Raw genomic sequence first — 17,279 nt, 5'->3', positions numbered from 1 at the left:
GGTGTTCCTCCTAAGTAGATGTGTTTGTCATGCATTAAAACACATTTCTTTTTTATTTCTTTTTTCTGAAAGCAAAAAAAAAAATTTATGTTGAAAAATATAGAGAAGTATAATAAAATCACTGTAATACCCCATGCAACAATTATTGTCAGTTCTTTACTCTATTTCTTCATGGTCTTTTGCTATATGTGTTTACACAGTTGAGGCCATACAGTGTATTTTATTTAATTTTTTATTGATTTATTCCCTTAACATTGGATTGTAAGCATTATCCCCTTTTTAAAAAATTCTTTATTAATGTAATTTCAGTTGTGATGAAAGTTTTCATTTTGTGGCTGTAGCATAGTGTACTTAACTACCTCTCTGCTGTTGGACAGTTAAGTTACATGCTTTTATTTTCTGCAGTTGTAAATAACAGCAACAGGGCTCTTTGTACCTAGGGCTTTGTCACATTTCCGAATACCTCCATTGAAAAAATTCTTAGAATACTGGGTCAAAGGTCATGGACCTTTATTTCAGACTGCTTATTCATATGCCCAATCCCAAGTCATAGTTAAATATTAAAACAGCTATATCAAAATAGCATATAATATTCGATAGCTGAATAGCTCTTGTGTTTTTGATCATTGTTCTTTGTGATGAACAGAGATCAAGTCCCCCAAAAGCAAACATGGTATTCATGCTGGTTGTATTGTGGAGGAGAAGTGTTATCAGACATTCCGACTATGCTGCTCTAAATTATCCACTATTGGAAAACAACTCTTAGGAAAGTACAGGAGGTGAGTTTGGAGCCCTCCAAACTTTCAGAGATTCCACAGGCCTAAGCAGAACGTGGACTTCTTTTGAGGCCATTTTGTCAAGGCTGCAGAGAAGATGACCATTCATTCTGGCTTGTTGATCTCTGCCACCTCCCACCCCAAATGGAACATGGAGAGAATGTTGGTGGATGTTCTCAGCAATGGCTGTCAGAGGTTGAGTGTATCCTAAGTCAGACACTGTGATATGCTAAAAGAAAGAGAGTGGGCTGACAGACACTTTTCCTACTTTAATCCCCCAACATCCACCTCATCTTGGGACCCCTTGTGTTGTAGTGGCTTTGTTATATGACAAACGATGATGCTGGGTCCCAGGGGCTCTTAAATCACCCTTTCCCAGCAGGCTTGGACCTGGTTGTGCTAATCCTACTTTGCAGAAGGGAAATTATTTGAGGTCAGGCTGCCAATCATTGGATTGAGTGCTAACCTCACATCCTGAGTCTTAGGTGTGTATCTTTGCCCCTAGACAGGCAGCCTCAGCTGTCACTTCCATCACTGTCCTTTTCTCCAGACTCCTGATGAATTGGATTCATTGCCCTTTAGCTAAACCAACCAAGGACATTAATTTGAAATATCTGAAAGCTATTTGTTTGTCAAAAGATACTTCCAGTCACACAGGCTGCAGTGATGACATTTCTGCCCCGAGCTGACTGATTGGGCTGTTTACTTCTTGAACATTCACATGCTTTTGCTAAAGGACAGTGTAATGTATGACCTTAAAGTGCTTCTCTTGCTCAGAGGACATATTAGCTGCGTTACTTGCCTGCACACACACACACACGCACATTTTCTTTTGAATATAAACTAATGACAAACACTCCATTGCATGTCACAGTTTGCTGAGTACTTTCACTTGGTCCTCACAGTTATGTCCCAAATCAGTGTTTTTAAATTTTTATAGATGAGGAAAATGGAATTTAGCACATTGTCAGAACTGATGTAGTTACTTGTGTTTTTATGTTCCTTACCTCATTTATAAAATATTTCGGAATTCTAAAATCACATAAATTTAACCATTTTTTTTAAATGAAGAATGCAGAATAAAACCAGAGGCAGGAAGTCGAGCTTGTGTAGAGAGAGCTAGCCAGGGAAAGAACATTAGTAGACAGTCATGCAGGCTAAACGGGCCTCCCCAGTTCCCAGCATTAGGTCGTAAATTGGATCTGAGTTTCCTGGAAACCGAAATGAAAATGAAAAGAAACCATTTAGAAGATTCATATCATCCATTAAGACAAAGCACACCCATTGCTTAGTAGAAAGTGCCTCCCCCAACGGCTGAAAGAAATGTCTTCATAGGTGTTCACTGGGGGTGCTGCTTCTCACTCAAGGCTGTGGAACAGACTCCCCAGCGCCCCACCAGAGATCATTGAAATATCATTCCTAGCAGGAGGGCCCAGGGATCAGCATATTTTCTGTAAAACTCCCAGGCCATCCTAATCTGGAGCCAGGTTTGAAAAGCACCCACAGAGTGAATTCTGAGTCACTTGTGGAGCAGCATCCCAGGTAGATGTCTACGATAAATCCCAGAGCGACGTCTATGCATCTGCCAGCTTGGAAGGTTGGTGGACAGTTTGGAAGCTGATCCAGAAGTGGGTGGGTCTCCCAGCTCAGTTTCTGATGTTTTCCCTGGGAATGGGAGCAAGGAAGGGGTGGAGGGTTTTAGTAAGTGAAACATAAGTGAGTAATTATTTAGTAAGTGAATATTATTCCCACAAATGGAACTTGGAGTAAAGTGATACGTAATTTGGGGGCTTCTGGGTGGAAAATAATTTCAGGGACACAATCTGAATTAACAGGGAGCCTATGGGAGACTGACTCAGAGCCTAACCACCCCCAGTGGTCCATGCGGCCACCTGATGGTCCGGAGAAATCACCAACAGGTTTATTTTACACGTCTCTGCCTGCCACCTGTTTACGATTCATGATTAGGAGAGGTGTGCATGGTTTCTCCCCTTTCCTGATATATTGGGCATTTCATGAGGCATGCACAGAAAATAGCCAGAGGGCTCGGAGCTCTGCTTTTCCACTGACCATGGCCCCCAGGGTTTCCTGTTTCATTCACTGTCTGCAAAGGAGACATCAAGAGAATGAAAAACTGCCCCAAGAAAAAGCCATCAAGCTTCAGACTTTGGGAGTACCCTAATAGGTGATTTTTTAATTATGCCAAGCACTTCTATGAAATAACCCGGCAATAGCAATGTGGCTATAATTAACACCATTGAAAGCTTGTCATCATTCGGTGCTTTGCTGGCTCTTAAGTGCTCATTTAGGTCACAGCACATTTGACCAGTCAGCCTCATGAGCATATCTGTGGAAATCAGTGCCATGTTTTCCAGCAGTTAGAAGAAAAGAAGGGAATTTCTGTCACACAAGGTTTCCCAAGCCTCCCTGAAACATCAGAATCAGCTGAAACACTTGTGACACATTCAGGCTCCTCCAGAAATGCTGACTCAGTAGTGCTTGCCCAGGCCAGGGAATCTGTTTTTTTTCCTCCTTTTTGTTAAAATAATGATCCCGGGTTCTTTTGCCTTTTCATATTGTGACACTTGGAGGGCACAAAGAAAACCTTGTGTGCATCAGGACTGAGGGAAGAGAGCAGTGACCCCCAAAAGAGACTGAGCCAGACCTGCCTTTGGGCGTCTGAGGGTCTCCTGCAGAGGCATGAGTCAGCATCGGCCTCCTGCATGGACAGAGGCTCTATCGACAACAGTCCAGGGAGGTGCAGGGTGTGGCTTAAGTCCTCTTGAAGGAGGTCGTCATTAGCCCCACTATAGTCATCAGGCAGGCGACTGACAAACTGGAGAACAGTTATACCAAAGAAGTTCTCACGCTGCTGTGAAAGTTCTAGGCTCCACAGCAGACTTCCCAACCTGGGGATCCAGCAAGGGACTGAATATCCCTAGGGAATCTGACTTTGAAGGTCAGCAGGATTTGATTACAGAATTTCCACAGGCCTGGGGAAGCAGAGACTCTTGAAGGGCACAAAGAAAACCTTGTGTGCACCAGGACCCAGGAGAAAGGAGCAGCGACCCCACAAGAGACTGAGGCAGACTTGCCTGTGTACGCATGGGAGTCTCTGGTGGAGGTGTGGATCGATATTGGATCAATAGTGGCCTGCTGTGGGGTCAGGGGCATTGACTACCACAGTCCTGGGAGGACTGGGAGGCCTGGTGTTTTTGCATAAGTCCTTTTAAAGGAGGTCACCATTACTACCATTATCCCTCAATTCAGTTCAGTCGCTTAGTCGTGTCTGACTCTTTGTGACCCTATGAATAGCAGCACGCCAGGCCTCCCTCTCCATCACCAACTCCTGGAGTTCACTCAAACTCATGTCCATCAAGTCGGTGATGCCATCCAGACATCTCATCCTCTGTTGTCCCCTTCTCCTCCTGCCCCAATCCCTCCCAGCATCAGAGTCTTTTCCAATGAGTCAACTCTTCGCATGAGGTGGCCAAAGTATTGGAGTTTCAGCTTTAGCATCAGTCCTTCCAATGAACACCCAGGACAGATCTCCTTTAGAATGGACAGGTTGGATCTTCTTGCAGTAAAAGGGACTTTCAAGAGCTTTATCCAAAACCACAGTTCAAAAGTCAATTCTCTGGCACTCAGGTTTCTTCACAGTCCAACTCTCACATCCATACATGACCACAGGAAAAACCATAGCCTTGACTAGACAAACCTTTGTTGGCAAAGTAATGTCTCTGCTTTTGAATATGCTATCTAGGTTGGTCATAACTTTCCTTCCAAGGAGGAAGCGTCTTTTAATTTCATGGCTGCAGTCACCATCTGCAGTGATTTTGGAGTCCAAAAAAATAAAGTCAGCCACTGTTTCCACTCTCCCCATCTATTTCCCATGAAGTGATGGGGCCAGATGCCATGATCTTAGTTTTCTGAATGTTGAGCTTTAAGCCAACTTTTTCACTCTCCTTTCACTTTCATCAAGAGGCTTTTTAGTTCCTCTTCACTTTCTGCCATAAAGGTGGTGTCATCTGCATATCTGAGGTTATTGATATTTCTCCCTTGTGCTTCTTCCAGCCCAGCATTTCTCATGATGTACTCTGCATAGAAGTTAAATAAGCAGGGTGACAATATACAGCCTTGACATACTCCTTTTCCTATTTGGAACCAGTCTGTTGTTCCATGTCCAGTTCTAACTGTTGCTTCCTGACCTGCATATAGGTTTCTCAAGAGGCAGTTCAGGTGGTCTGGTATTCCCATCTCTTGAAGAATTTTCCACAGTTTATGGTGATCCACACAGTCAAAGGTTTTGGCATAGTCAATAAAGCAGAAATAGATAATTTTTCTGGAACTCTCTTGCTTTTTCAATGATCCAGCAGATGTTGGCAATTTGATCTCTGGTTCCTCTGCCTTTTCTAAAACCAGCTTGAACATCTGAAAGTTCACAGTTCACGTATTGCTGAAGCCTGGCTTGGAGAATTTTGAGCATTACTTTAGTAGTGTGTGAGATGAGTGCAATTGTGATAGTTTGAGCATTTTTGGCATTGCCTTTCTTTGGGATTGGAATGAAAACTGACCTTTCCAGTCCTGTGGCCACTGCTGAGTTTTCCAAATTTGCTGGCATATTGAGTGCAACACTTTCACAGCATCATCTTTTAGGATTTGAAATAGCTCAACAGGAATTCCATCACCTCCACTAGCTTTGTTCGTAGTGATGCTTTCTAAGGCCCACTTGACTTCACATCCCAGGATGTCTGACTCTAGGTGAGTGATCACACCATCGTGATTATCTTGGTTGTGAAGATCTTTTTTGTACAGTTGTTCTGTGTATTCTTGCCACCTCTTCTTAATATCTTCTGCTTCTGTTAGGTCCATACCATTTCTGTCCTTTATTGAGCCCACCTTTGCATGAAAATTTCCCTTGGTATCTCTAATTTTCTTGAATAGATCTCTAGTCTTTCCCCTTCTGTTGTTTTCCTCTATTTCTTTGCATTGATCGCTGAGGAAGGCTTTCTTATCTCTCCTTGCTATTCTTTGGAACTCTGCATTCAGATGCTTATATCTTTCCTTTTCTCCTTTGCTTTTCGCTTCTCTTCTTTTCACAACTATTTGTAAGGCCTCCCCAGACAGCCATTTTACTTTTTGGCATTTCTTTTTCATGGGGATGGTCTTGACCCCTGTCTCCTGTACAATGTCATGAACCTCTATCCATAGTTCATCAAGCACTCTATTTATCAGATGTAGTCCCTTAAATCTATTTCTCACTTCCACTGTATAATCATAAGGGATTTGTTAGGTCATACCTGAATGGTCTAGTGTTTTTCCCTGCTTTCTTCAATTTAAGTCTGAATTGGCAATAAGGAGTTCATGATCTGAGCCATAGTCAGCTCCCGGTCTTGTTTTTGCGGACTGTATAGAGCTTCTCCATCTTTGGCTGCAAAGAATAGAATCAATCTGATTTCGGTGTTGACCATCTGGTGATGTCCATGTGTAGAGTCTTCTCTTGTGTTGTTGGAAGAGGGTGTTTGCTATGACCAGTGCATTCTCTTGGCAAAACGCTATTAGCCTTTGCCCTGCTTCATTCCATATTCCAAGGCCAAATTTGCCTGTTACCCCAGGTGTTTCTTGACTTCCCACTTTTGCATTCCAGTCCCCTATAATGAATAGAACATCTTTTTTCGGTGTTAATTCTAAAGGGTCTTGTAGATCTTCATAGAACCGTTCAACTTGAGCTTCTTCAGCGTTACTGGTTGGGGCATAGGTTTGGATTACTGTGCTTTGGAATGGTTTGCCTTGGAAATGAACAGAGATCATTCTGTTGTTTTTAAGATTGCATCCAAGTACCGCATTTCAGACTCTTTTGTTGACATGATGGCTACTCCACTTCTTCTAAGGGATTCCTGCCCACAGTAGTAGATATAATGGTCACAGGCTAAACTACAGGGTGGAAATACAGCCCCGCCCACCAGCAGAAAATTGGATTAAAGATTTACTGAGCAGGCCATGCCCACCAGAACAAGGCCTGGTTTTCCCCACAGCCAGTCCTTCCCATCAGCAAGCTTCCACAAGCCTCTCATCCTCATCTATCGGAGGGCAGACAATCACTGGAACACTTGTGATACATTCAGGCTCCCCCGAGAAATGCTGACCCAGTAGTGTTCAGCCAGGCCAGGGAGCCTGGTTTTGTTTCTCTTTTTTGTTAAAATAATGATCCCAGGTTGTTCTTGCTACTGCTAAGTCACTTCAGTCGTGTCCGACTCTGTGCGACCCCATAGATGGCAGCCACCAGGCTCCCCCGTCCCTGGGATTCTCCAGGCAAGAACACTGGAGTGGGTTGCCATTTCCTTCTCCAATGCATGAAAGTGAAAAGTGAAAGTGAAGTCGCTCAGTAGTGTCCAACTCCTAGCGACCCCATGGACTGCAGCCCACCAGGCTCCTCCATCCATGGGATTTTCCAGGCAAGAGTACTGGAGTGGGGTGCCATTGCCTTCTCCACATGTAGGCAAATTTAGGAATTCAGCACTTGAAGGAAACCTGGGTAATGGATTTTTTAAGAAATAGCAAGAGACATGGAGAGAAGTTTTCTCCGTTTCAACTCTGAAGGATCTTGGCTTAAATTTTGTCCCTCAACATTCAGTAACTTTGTGCAAATTACTTGCACAGGCTTTGTTTCCAAAACTCCATAAATGAGGAATCATTTTATCATCAGAGAATTAGTGTCAGGAAAGACAACTACAACTAATGTACATTTACTTGTCCATAACTAATACGGTGCCTGGCACATGGTGGCTGCCTGATATGTGTCAGTGACCGCTATTAATGACCAAGTGGCCAAATTGTGAATCACAGCTCTGAGTAAAAAACCCTAAACCCTGCCTCCCCTCCTAAAGCAGTGGTTCTTCACTGAGGGCAGTTTTGTTCCTAGAGGACATTTGTCAGGTTCTGGAGGATGTTTTTGATTATTACAACGGGGAGGTGCTGCTCACACTCAGCGATAGAAGCTGGGGATTCTCCTAAACATACTGCTCTGCACAGGACAGCCTTCACGATGAAGAGTGACATAACTAAATATCCCTGTGCATCTGTTGAGAAACCCTATCTGACAGGGATAGTGAGACAAGTAAAGCATCCCGTGAGTAGAGGTCTCAACACTTTGAGTCATTGGCTTCCCCACAGTGGAGGCGGGTCCAGTGGGACACAGGTTGTTCCTGGTGGGTCAGGAATGGCTGTGGATCTGCATCCCGGTAGCGCCCTTGATCAGGGCTGTTCCACTATTCGTCACACAGGCTACAGTGTGAGCGGTGCTGCCTGGAGTTGTGCAGTGAGGCTGCCCTACCCTGGACCCCACATACCACTTTGGGTAAATCTATTTACCTCACGTGTTTGAGCACCCCATTTGATGGATGATCATTAGACTCACCTAGAGAACCTGTTGGCCTGCAAACAAGTGGCTCCATTCTCTTGAGGTTTCCTTTCAATGAGTTCAAGAAAGGAAGGACCCTAGCAGCCGTATTTATAAAAAATCACCCAACTCTGACATCAGGGCATCTATGAAACCTGAAAAATGAAGACCTAAAGTTCTGCCGGATGTCACGTCTCTCACCTCATGCAAATTAACAGCTTTTGTGGGTCTGAAGTGTTTGGATTAACGTTGTGTTTTCTATTTTTACTATTATCACTACTAACACTGTTAACACTACTACTGCTGCTGATCATAATCATAATAATTAACTGTAACACAGAATGTCAAGGGTAGTACCCTGTTCTTTAAGACTAAAATGAAACAATCTCAAACACCATCCCTCATGTACATCTTCACATCTTACCAGGCATCCTAGGGTAGTGAAATCTTACTCCTCACCCTGTCCCCAAGTTCCTGCTTCCCCTGATTTCAAGATTAGTCAGTATGTTCTCTAGTTATCTTTACCCATGACTGTATTCACTCAAACTAACACAACCTCCACTCACACCAGGCCTGTGCATGGAAAGTAGACTTTATGGAAAGTTTGCATAGGTTCAGGAAACTTGTTAAAGAAATACCTTGACATTGAATCATGACTCTCCTCTGCCTAAGAATTCTGTCTGCATTTCTGCCAGCTCAGACTCCAGGTATATGCCATGATGCTGGATTCTGGCCTCCAGGCATCTTTGCCCCCTTCTGGAAGGCCAAGTAAAGGAATGAAAAATCAAATAATATTTGCATTTATGGATAAAATATGTATGTATTTAGGTATAAATGTGTATGTGAGTTTTGTGTGCGTATCTTTATGTATAAAATAATATATATGTGTATGTACGTGTATATATAGTTTTATATATATATATACACACACAAAAATGCACACACACATGCAAATATTCTTTTGAAGAATAATTCATCCTTCTATTTGTTTTGCTCTCTCCTTCCTGCTCCCCACCCAGGGCTCTGTCTTTTGATTCCCTTAAGGCCCACTGAGCTGTTAACATGAACCTCTGTTAATCCCTTTCACAATGGGGACATTGTCACCAGCTGTGGGGACCCATAGATCCCACTAACCTCAATTTGCGTGGTCTCCCATAATTCCTGAGCACTCACACACACCTCTAGCCTTTGTTTCTCACCAGGACACTTTGATTAGTTGTTATTTCCCTCATTTTGCAAATGAAGCCTTCATCTTCACAGCTCTTAAGAGGCTTCAGAGAAGTCAAGTCTGTTGCTGGAGATCCAATAGGGAGTAAAGGCTAGAGGGACAAAGCAGAGACAAACCCCTGACTCCTTACTTCTAAATCCAAAACTTTCCTTTTCGTAGCAACAGTTCTCCACTCTGGATGCACATTAGCATCACCTGGGCTAGGCTTTAAAAATCTGGATGCTGGAGCTCCGGCTCAGTACAGTGAACACAGAATCTCTGGGGGTGGCGCTCAGGCAGCTGCACGTTTAGAATGCTCTCCTGATAATCCTAAAGTGCATGCCTGCTCAGAGGTGTGTTGGTCCTTAACAGACCAATCTGGAGAATGAGATCCATCAGAAGCACAAAGATAAACGCTGTGCTCCTGGTTTTTCTGGATCATGGAATATGCCCTGTTCCCATAACCTCACTCAACCTTCTTCTAAATGTTGTTTTCAGACCCAAACTTTTAGATCATTTGATAAAGTTACAGATGAGCGTTTACTGGTCTGAAAAGTCTGTCCACAATCCTATTCTTTCTTATCCTCTTTTTCCTCTTTATAGGCACAAAGAAGCATTCTCAGGGCTCACCTGCCCCAAGCACTAGCTCCACGAGTCGCCTTACCTTGCCAGGTGGGTAAACGGCATTGTGTCATAATCTTAGGTAATCACAGACAGCAGAAAGAACTGTTTCTTCATGAGTTGAGTTTAGCAGTTGATAAGGGGACAATCTGGCCCCTTGTGTATCCAGTTGACCCTGTGTTAGCAGAGGTCTTTGTCTCTGTCATCCTCATTGTAATGCCCTTCCAAAAATGGACATCATATTCATAGTTGGTCTACAATCTCCTGCTCACAGATGGAAAGAGCAGAATTGTGATCTTCCTTAATGTTCATCTGGACATGCTGTACAAGTGTTTCTTTGAGAGGCAGATGGTGCTAGGGGAGGAGTGTGAACCTTTGGTGAGAGAGACAGACCTGGGTTCAAATCTCAGCTTTATTTCCTCCCTTTTAAAGTTCACCATTATATCATAAGCTTTCTCCCAGGTTATTAAATATTTTTAAAATATTTAAGTGGTTGACTAACATTTCATATGATGATACTATAATTTATTTGTATACTGTATCCATGGGTAATTGGGTCCAGGACCCCACTCAGATGTCAGGATCCATGGATGCTCAAGTCACCTACAGTTAACCCTCTGTATCTGCAGGTTGCACATCTGTAGATAAAAGGACCAACTGTATTCATCAATAATCTGGCATTTATATAACTTGCTTTTTTATCATTAATAACTTTACATTCTGATATATAAATCTTCTTCTGAATCGGCAAGTATGGATTTAGGGCAGATTCCTGTATGTAGAATTACTGACTCAAAGAGTATGTATGTATTTAGGTTCTTGACCCATTATTGTCAATATGACTTCCAGAAAGGTAGTATTATTTTGTACTTTTAGCAGTATTTGACCTTTCAATGTGCTCTTGCTAATACTAACATTAGTACTTCATTAATTTGATAAGAAAAATTATATCCATATTGTGTTTGCATTATTTCATCTTTTAAAAAACTGTTTTCTAATATTAATGTATCTTTTATGTTGCTTCTTTGGGGAATTGCTGTACTTCATCCATTCATAGAAGGAAAGTACCTTGCATTTTAGCTCCTCGGAAATAGGAATCTTTTGCAATCTTTGGCATGTTACAATTGAATTAGCAGCACTTTTTCTTGGTTGTACATGAAATAATAGTTCACTTTACAATCGGTGGCAGCTTAGATTAAGTATAATCTATATCTGTTTGCTTTTTCAACCTCTGCCATGTCCACAACCCCGTCCAACAACTGAAACTCAGTGTCCACTGAGTAGCCCTTGAACTTTCTTGCCTTTGTCACTCTGCCTGTAACACTCTTTAGGCTTTTCTTCCCTGGCTAATTTCTTTTTGCAGTCTCTCCAAATCATCTAGGTAGACTTAGTGCTGATTTATAATGATTTGCTTATTAGTCCTTTAACCATTAATCGGTGGCTTTTTCAAGGGTGAGGACAGCCTTATTCCTTTATGTCCCAGTGCCCACTCAGACGACAAGCATATATTGTGTGCTCATTAATGCTTAGGAGGCTGGGTGCACTGTTGTATGAGTGAGCATTATCCAGTTTAATTTATGAATAGATAGAAAGCAACCGTCCCCTAAAGAAGGCTCATCTTGGTGTTTGGATTGATATAAACTAAACTAACGTACAGCTATACGACTATACTGACTGCTTTTTAGTATTGAGTATTAGTATTGAATAGACCCTGCTCTGTAGTCTCTGGAAGTCCATTTCATCATGTCCCTATTTTGTGGTTATTGTGCTGTTAGAATTATAGTAATTAGGAGGCAAACAGCTCTAACCCCAACAACTTCAGTGTGTGGTGATGGTGTTTGTTCTTCTTTGTAAAATCGTAATATTCCTGGATCAGGTGGGATCTCTAATGTCATCCTGGACCCCTGTGAAAACAGGCAGAGCTGACCTGGTTCCCATCTGTTGAATGGGGACCTATTGCTGGCCTGCTGGGTTTCTGAGACCTCTGAGTCAGAGGCTCAGGCACCTTGTCTTTGGCTTTAGTTTGGCAATCTAAAGTGGTCCCAGTTTGGGTGTTGGGCTCAGAGTTCATGGTTTCTTTAGCAGATACCCTCTACCTCACTTTTAACAATGATCAGCCCACTGTTTCTCCTTCCAGTCTCACCAATGTCATGTGTTACCTCCCACAATGCAAATATATCTTTACAAGCTCTTGGTACAGGCTGTCAAGCAACTTAAAATATCATGTTTTAGGATACTCAAAGAGCCAAGTGGAGGAATAAAAATCTTTAAAAACAATAAAGTAAAATTGTGTTGAAACCAAATAAGAACAGAGATATGCAAAAGAAGCAATCTAAAATATGAGATTTAAAGAAGCAAATAAACGTGAAGGCATTCACATTTTTAAAAATAAACACAGTTAATAGAATAAACTGAAGGTAAAATACAGTTGGAAAGAGAATTAATGTTGGAACATAGTCCTGAGGACTTTATGCTAAACACATTGTAGAGATGGAATCATAATTTTAAAAAAGAGCTTGAACCATAAAACTCTTAGAAGAAGACATCTTTATAAACTTGAGTTAGGCAATGGTTTCTTAGATACGATTCTTAAAATGTAAGCAATCAAAGAATAATTGATAATATAGAACTGCCTTATGATCCAGCAACCCCACTGCTGGGCATACACACTGAGGAAACCAGAAGGGAAAGAGACACGTGTACCCCAATGTTCATCGCAGCACTGTTTATAATAGCCAAGACATGGAAGCAACCTAGATGTCCATCAGCAGATGAATGGATAAGAAAGCTGTGGTACATATACACAATGGAGTATTACTCAGCCATTAAAAAGAATACATTTGAATCAGTTCTAATGAAGTGGATGAAACTGGAGCCTATTATACAGAGTGAAGTAAGCCAGAAGGAAAAACATAAATACAGTATACTAATGCATATATATGGAATTTAGAAAGATGGTAACAATAACCCGGTGTACGAGACAGCAAAAGAGACACTGATGTATAGAACAGTCTTATGGACTCTGTGGGAGAGGGAGAGGGTGGGAAGATTTGGGAGAATGGCAATGAAACATGTAAAATATCATGTAGGAAACGAGTTGCCAGTCCAGGTTCGATGCACGATGCTGGATGCTTGGGGCTGGTGCACTGGGACGGCCCAGAGGGATGGTATGGGGAGGGAGGAGGGAGGAGGGTTCGGGATGGGGAACACATGTATACCTGTGGTGGATTCATTTTGATATTTGGCAAAACTAATACAATTATGTAAAGTTTAAAAATAAAATAAAATTAGAAAAAAAAAGATGAAAAAAAATTAAAAACATTACATTATCAAGAAAATATACTGAATGAAAGAAAATATTTGTAAACCATATATCTGATAAGGATTTAGTATCCAGAATATGTAAAGAATTCTTACAATGCAACAGTAAAAAGATAAACAGGATAATTAAAACTGGGCAAAAGAGTTGAAGAAACATTTCTCCAAACAAGATATACAAATGGAATGTGAAAAGATACTCAACATCATCAGTCACTACAGAAATGCAAATCAAAACCACAATGAGATACCACTTCACCTGCCCTAGAAGGGCAAGAGTTTAAAAGTTGGATAATAACACTTGTTGACAATGACGTGGAGAAAGTACCATCATACATTGCTGCCAGGAATGCAAAATGGTGCAACTCAACTATTTGGGGAACTAGGGTGACAATTCCTTAAAATGTTAGTCTTAGAGTAACCATAAGACCCAACAGTTTCTCTCCTAAGTATGTTCCTAAGAGAACTGAAAACATATGTTCATACAGAAACTTGTCCACAAATATTCATAGTAATGTTACTCATAATAGCCAAAGAGTGGAGACAACTTAAATGTCCACTGACTGATGAATATGTTAACAAAATGTGGTATATCCATACAATAAATTATTATTTGACATGCTAAAGGAAGAAAGTGTTGATACATTTTACATCTTGGATGAACCTTGAAAACAACTTGCTAAGTGAAAGGTACGATTCCATTTTTTTGAAATACAAAGAAGACACAAATGGCCACATACTGTAAGATTCCATTTATGTGACATGGGAAGAATAGACAAATCGATAGAGACAGAACATAGACTAGTGGTTGCTGTGTGTGTGTTAGTCGCTCAGTCATGTCCAACTCTTTGCAACCGTATGGACTGTAGCCCACCAGGCTCCTCTGTCTATGGAACTCTCCAGGCAAGAATACTGGAGTGGGTAGCTGTTCCCTTCTCCAGGGGATCTTCCCAACCCAGGGACTGAACTCAGGTCTCCCTCTTTGCAGGCTGATTCTTTACCGTCTGAGCTACCAGGGAAGTCCAGTGGTTGCTAGAGGCTGGCAGAGAGAATAATGGAGAGTGAATTCTCATGGGCATGGGATTTTTTAATTGGTGAATAAAAAACCCACTCCAGTGTTCTTGCCTGGAGAATCCCAGGGACGGAGGAGCCTGGTAGGCTGCTGTCTATGGGGTTGCACAGAGTCGAACATGACTGAAGCGACTTAGCAGCAGCAGCAGCAAAATGTTTTATAATTAAGTATTGGTGATGATTGCAAAACCTTGTGAACATAATAAAAAGCACTGAACTGTATACTTAAAATGATGAATTATATGGTATGTGAATTTTATCTCAGTTTTAAAAATGAAAGAGCATCGAATATGGGTAAACAGCTCTAAAGGCTCAAATTCTTAGACAAGAAATGCACCTCACTTGCCATACATAGGTAAAACCAAATCCATACCTAAATGCATTGTGTGAGATTGTTCCAAATTATGTCAAGTGTGAGAAAATCTTAAATGCTGTGAGAAGCTGGTTATGTTCAGGGGAGCTGTAAGCAGGTTACCTATAATAAAATTGCAACCAGCTGACAGCAACAGTAGATGCCAGAAGACAATGAAGATATATCTTTCATATGCTTAGGGGAAATCAAGCATTATATAATAACTAAATTATTAGTTATGAATGAAGGCAATGTAAAAACATTTTAGGTATACAATGGCATAATTTACCACTCACAGACCTCATTAAAGAAGTATTAAGAGATATTCTTCAAGAAGAAAAGTAAATCCAAAAGCAAAGTGTAAGAGACAGGAATTAATGGTGAACATACAAGTAAATAAAGCAAGTTGTATATGTAACTAGTCACCATAAACATAATGTCCATTTTTGGTGTTAAAATAGGGAACAGAAGTGGTAGAAGATAGAGGAGTTACTTAAGAGGGAGTTACAGAATGCTAAGATCTAATCTGTCCTTGGACAGAGCATGTAATTGTATAACTTTTTTGATGATCCACAAAGGATCATCAATAAAATAATAGAAGTATAACTTACAGCATCTAAATCAGCAAATAAACACCAAAGAAAGGGAACATAGAAAATGTATCTACTTAATACGACCCCATGGACTGTAGCCCACCAGGCTCCTCCGTCCATGGGATTCTCCAGGCAAGAGTGCTGGAGTGGGGTGCCATTGCCTTCTCCAATAGAAGGCAGAAGAGAAAATAAAAGAAGCAAGGAATAAAGAATGATTTTAAAACTAGATAGTAGAATCAAGTCCAAAACCAAAACAAAATTAGATAGTGGAATCAAGTCCAAAAATATCAGTAATTGTCCATTAACAGAGGAATGGATAAAGAAGATGTGGTACATATATATATTGGAATATTAGTTACAAAAAGGAATGAAACTGTGCCATTTGCAGAGACATGGATGGACCTAGAGATTGTAGTACGGAGTGAAGTAAATCAGAAAGAGAAAAACAGATACCGTTTAATATCACTTATATGTAAAATCTAGAAAAACAATATGAGTGAACTTATTTGCAAAGCAGAAGTAGAGAAAAAAATGTATGGATACCAAGGGGGGAGGAGGGGTGGGATGAATTAGGAGATTGGGACATATATACACTACCATGTATAAAATCCATAACTAGTGAGAACCTGCTGTATAGCACAGGGAACTCTACTCAATTCTCTGTGGTGACCTAAATGGATAGGAAATCCAAAAAGGAGTGGATATGCGTATATATATGACAGATTCATTTTTCTGCACAGCAGAAACTAACACAACATTGTAAAACAACTATACTCCAGTAAAAATTAATTTAAAATATCACTAATAATAATTTCAAATGGCTTAAACTCTGATACTAAAATACAGAAAACAAAATCAAGCCCTATCCTGCTTTAAGAGGCATATTTTAAAGAAAAACTCCAAGAAAGTTTGCTGATGTGTGGCAAAAGAAATTCCATGCGAAATGTAAGGCTAGTTCTTTGAAAAACGTCCATTTTAACATCTGTGCAACATTCTGTTTTACAAATATGCCACAGAATATTTAACCATTTTTCTTTTGATGGTGGTTTTCCATTTTTTGCTATGACAGACAAGGCTCAACATAATGATGGGCAAGAAAAAGAAGTTCCAATAAGATTTATACCATCTAATACAATTTACATTATCTTTTAAAACTAGCAAAAAAATTAGATATTTTGTGGATGCATATAAATGCAATCACTAAATGACTATAGGCACTGGAATAATAAAAATCAAATTCTGGATAAGTTTTCTGAGAAACGGGAGAGAAACATCATGGAAGGGTATGTGAAAGTGTTAGTTGCTCAATCCTGTCCCAAAGGACTGTAGCCTGCCAGGCTCCTCTGTCCATTGAATTATCCAGGCAAGAATACAGGAATAGGTTACCATTCCCTTCTCCAGGGGATCTTCCTGACCCAGGGATCGAACCCGGATCTTCTGCATTGTAGGTGGACTCCTTACCATCTGAGCCACCAAGGAAGCCCCCATGGAAGGGTATATTAGTTATTTAACTCCACCTTTTTATTTAATCTCTTTAAACAAATATTTGAACAAATATTCAAGATGTTCGGAGAAGGCAATGGCACCCCACTCCAGTACTCTCACCTGGAAAATCCCATGGGCGGAGGAGCTTGGTAGGCTGCAGTCCATGGGGTCGCTAAGAGTCGGGCATGACTGAGCGACTTCACTTTCACTTTTCACTTTCATGCATTGGAGAAGGAAATGGCAACCCACTCCAGTATTCTTGCCTGGAGAATCCCAGGGACAGGGGAGCCTGGTGGGCTGCCGTCTATGGGGTCGCATAGAGTTGGACACGACTGAAACGACTTAGCAGCAGCATGCAAGATGTTAAGATTTTATTAAACTGTATTTAGAGAGTACATAAGTGTTCATTTTATTATTAATCCTACTTTTCTATATGCTCAAATAGTGTATATTAAAG

General features: G+C 40.9%; 1 protein-coding gene across 5 annotated transcripts in view; it reads left to right on the top strand.

The window, feature by feature from the left end:
- The window catches only part of PDE1C (phosphodiesterase 1C), a 539,682-nt gene that overhangs the window by 507,356 nt on the left and 15,047 nt on the right, over positions 1-17,279 (top strand). For 4 of the 5 annotated variants that reach the window (XM_005889124.3, XM_070369502.1, XM_070369505.1 and 1 more), the window contains one exon: positions 9,986-10,054. The exons of the other annotated variant lie outside the window; for it this stretch is intronic. In XM_005889124.3, coding sequence (XP_005889186.2) covers positions 9,986-10,054 — 69 coding nt within the window. The remainder of the gene's footprint in view (positions 1-9,985; positions 10,055-17,279) is intronic. 5 annotated transcript variants of the gene reach the window in all.

This window comes from Bos mutus, chromosome 4, assembly GCF_027580195.1.
Source record: "Bos mutus isolate GX-2022 chromosome 4, NWIPB_WYAK_1.1, whole genome shotgun sequence".
NCBI classification, from domain to species: Eukaryota; Metazoa; Chordata; class Mammalia; order Artiodactyla; family Bovidae; genus Bos; species Bos mutus.
Note: the sequence above shows the minus strand (reverse complement) of the source record. Positions and strands in the feature narration are given on the sequence as shown.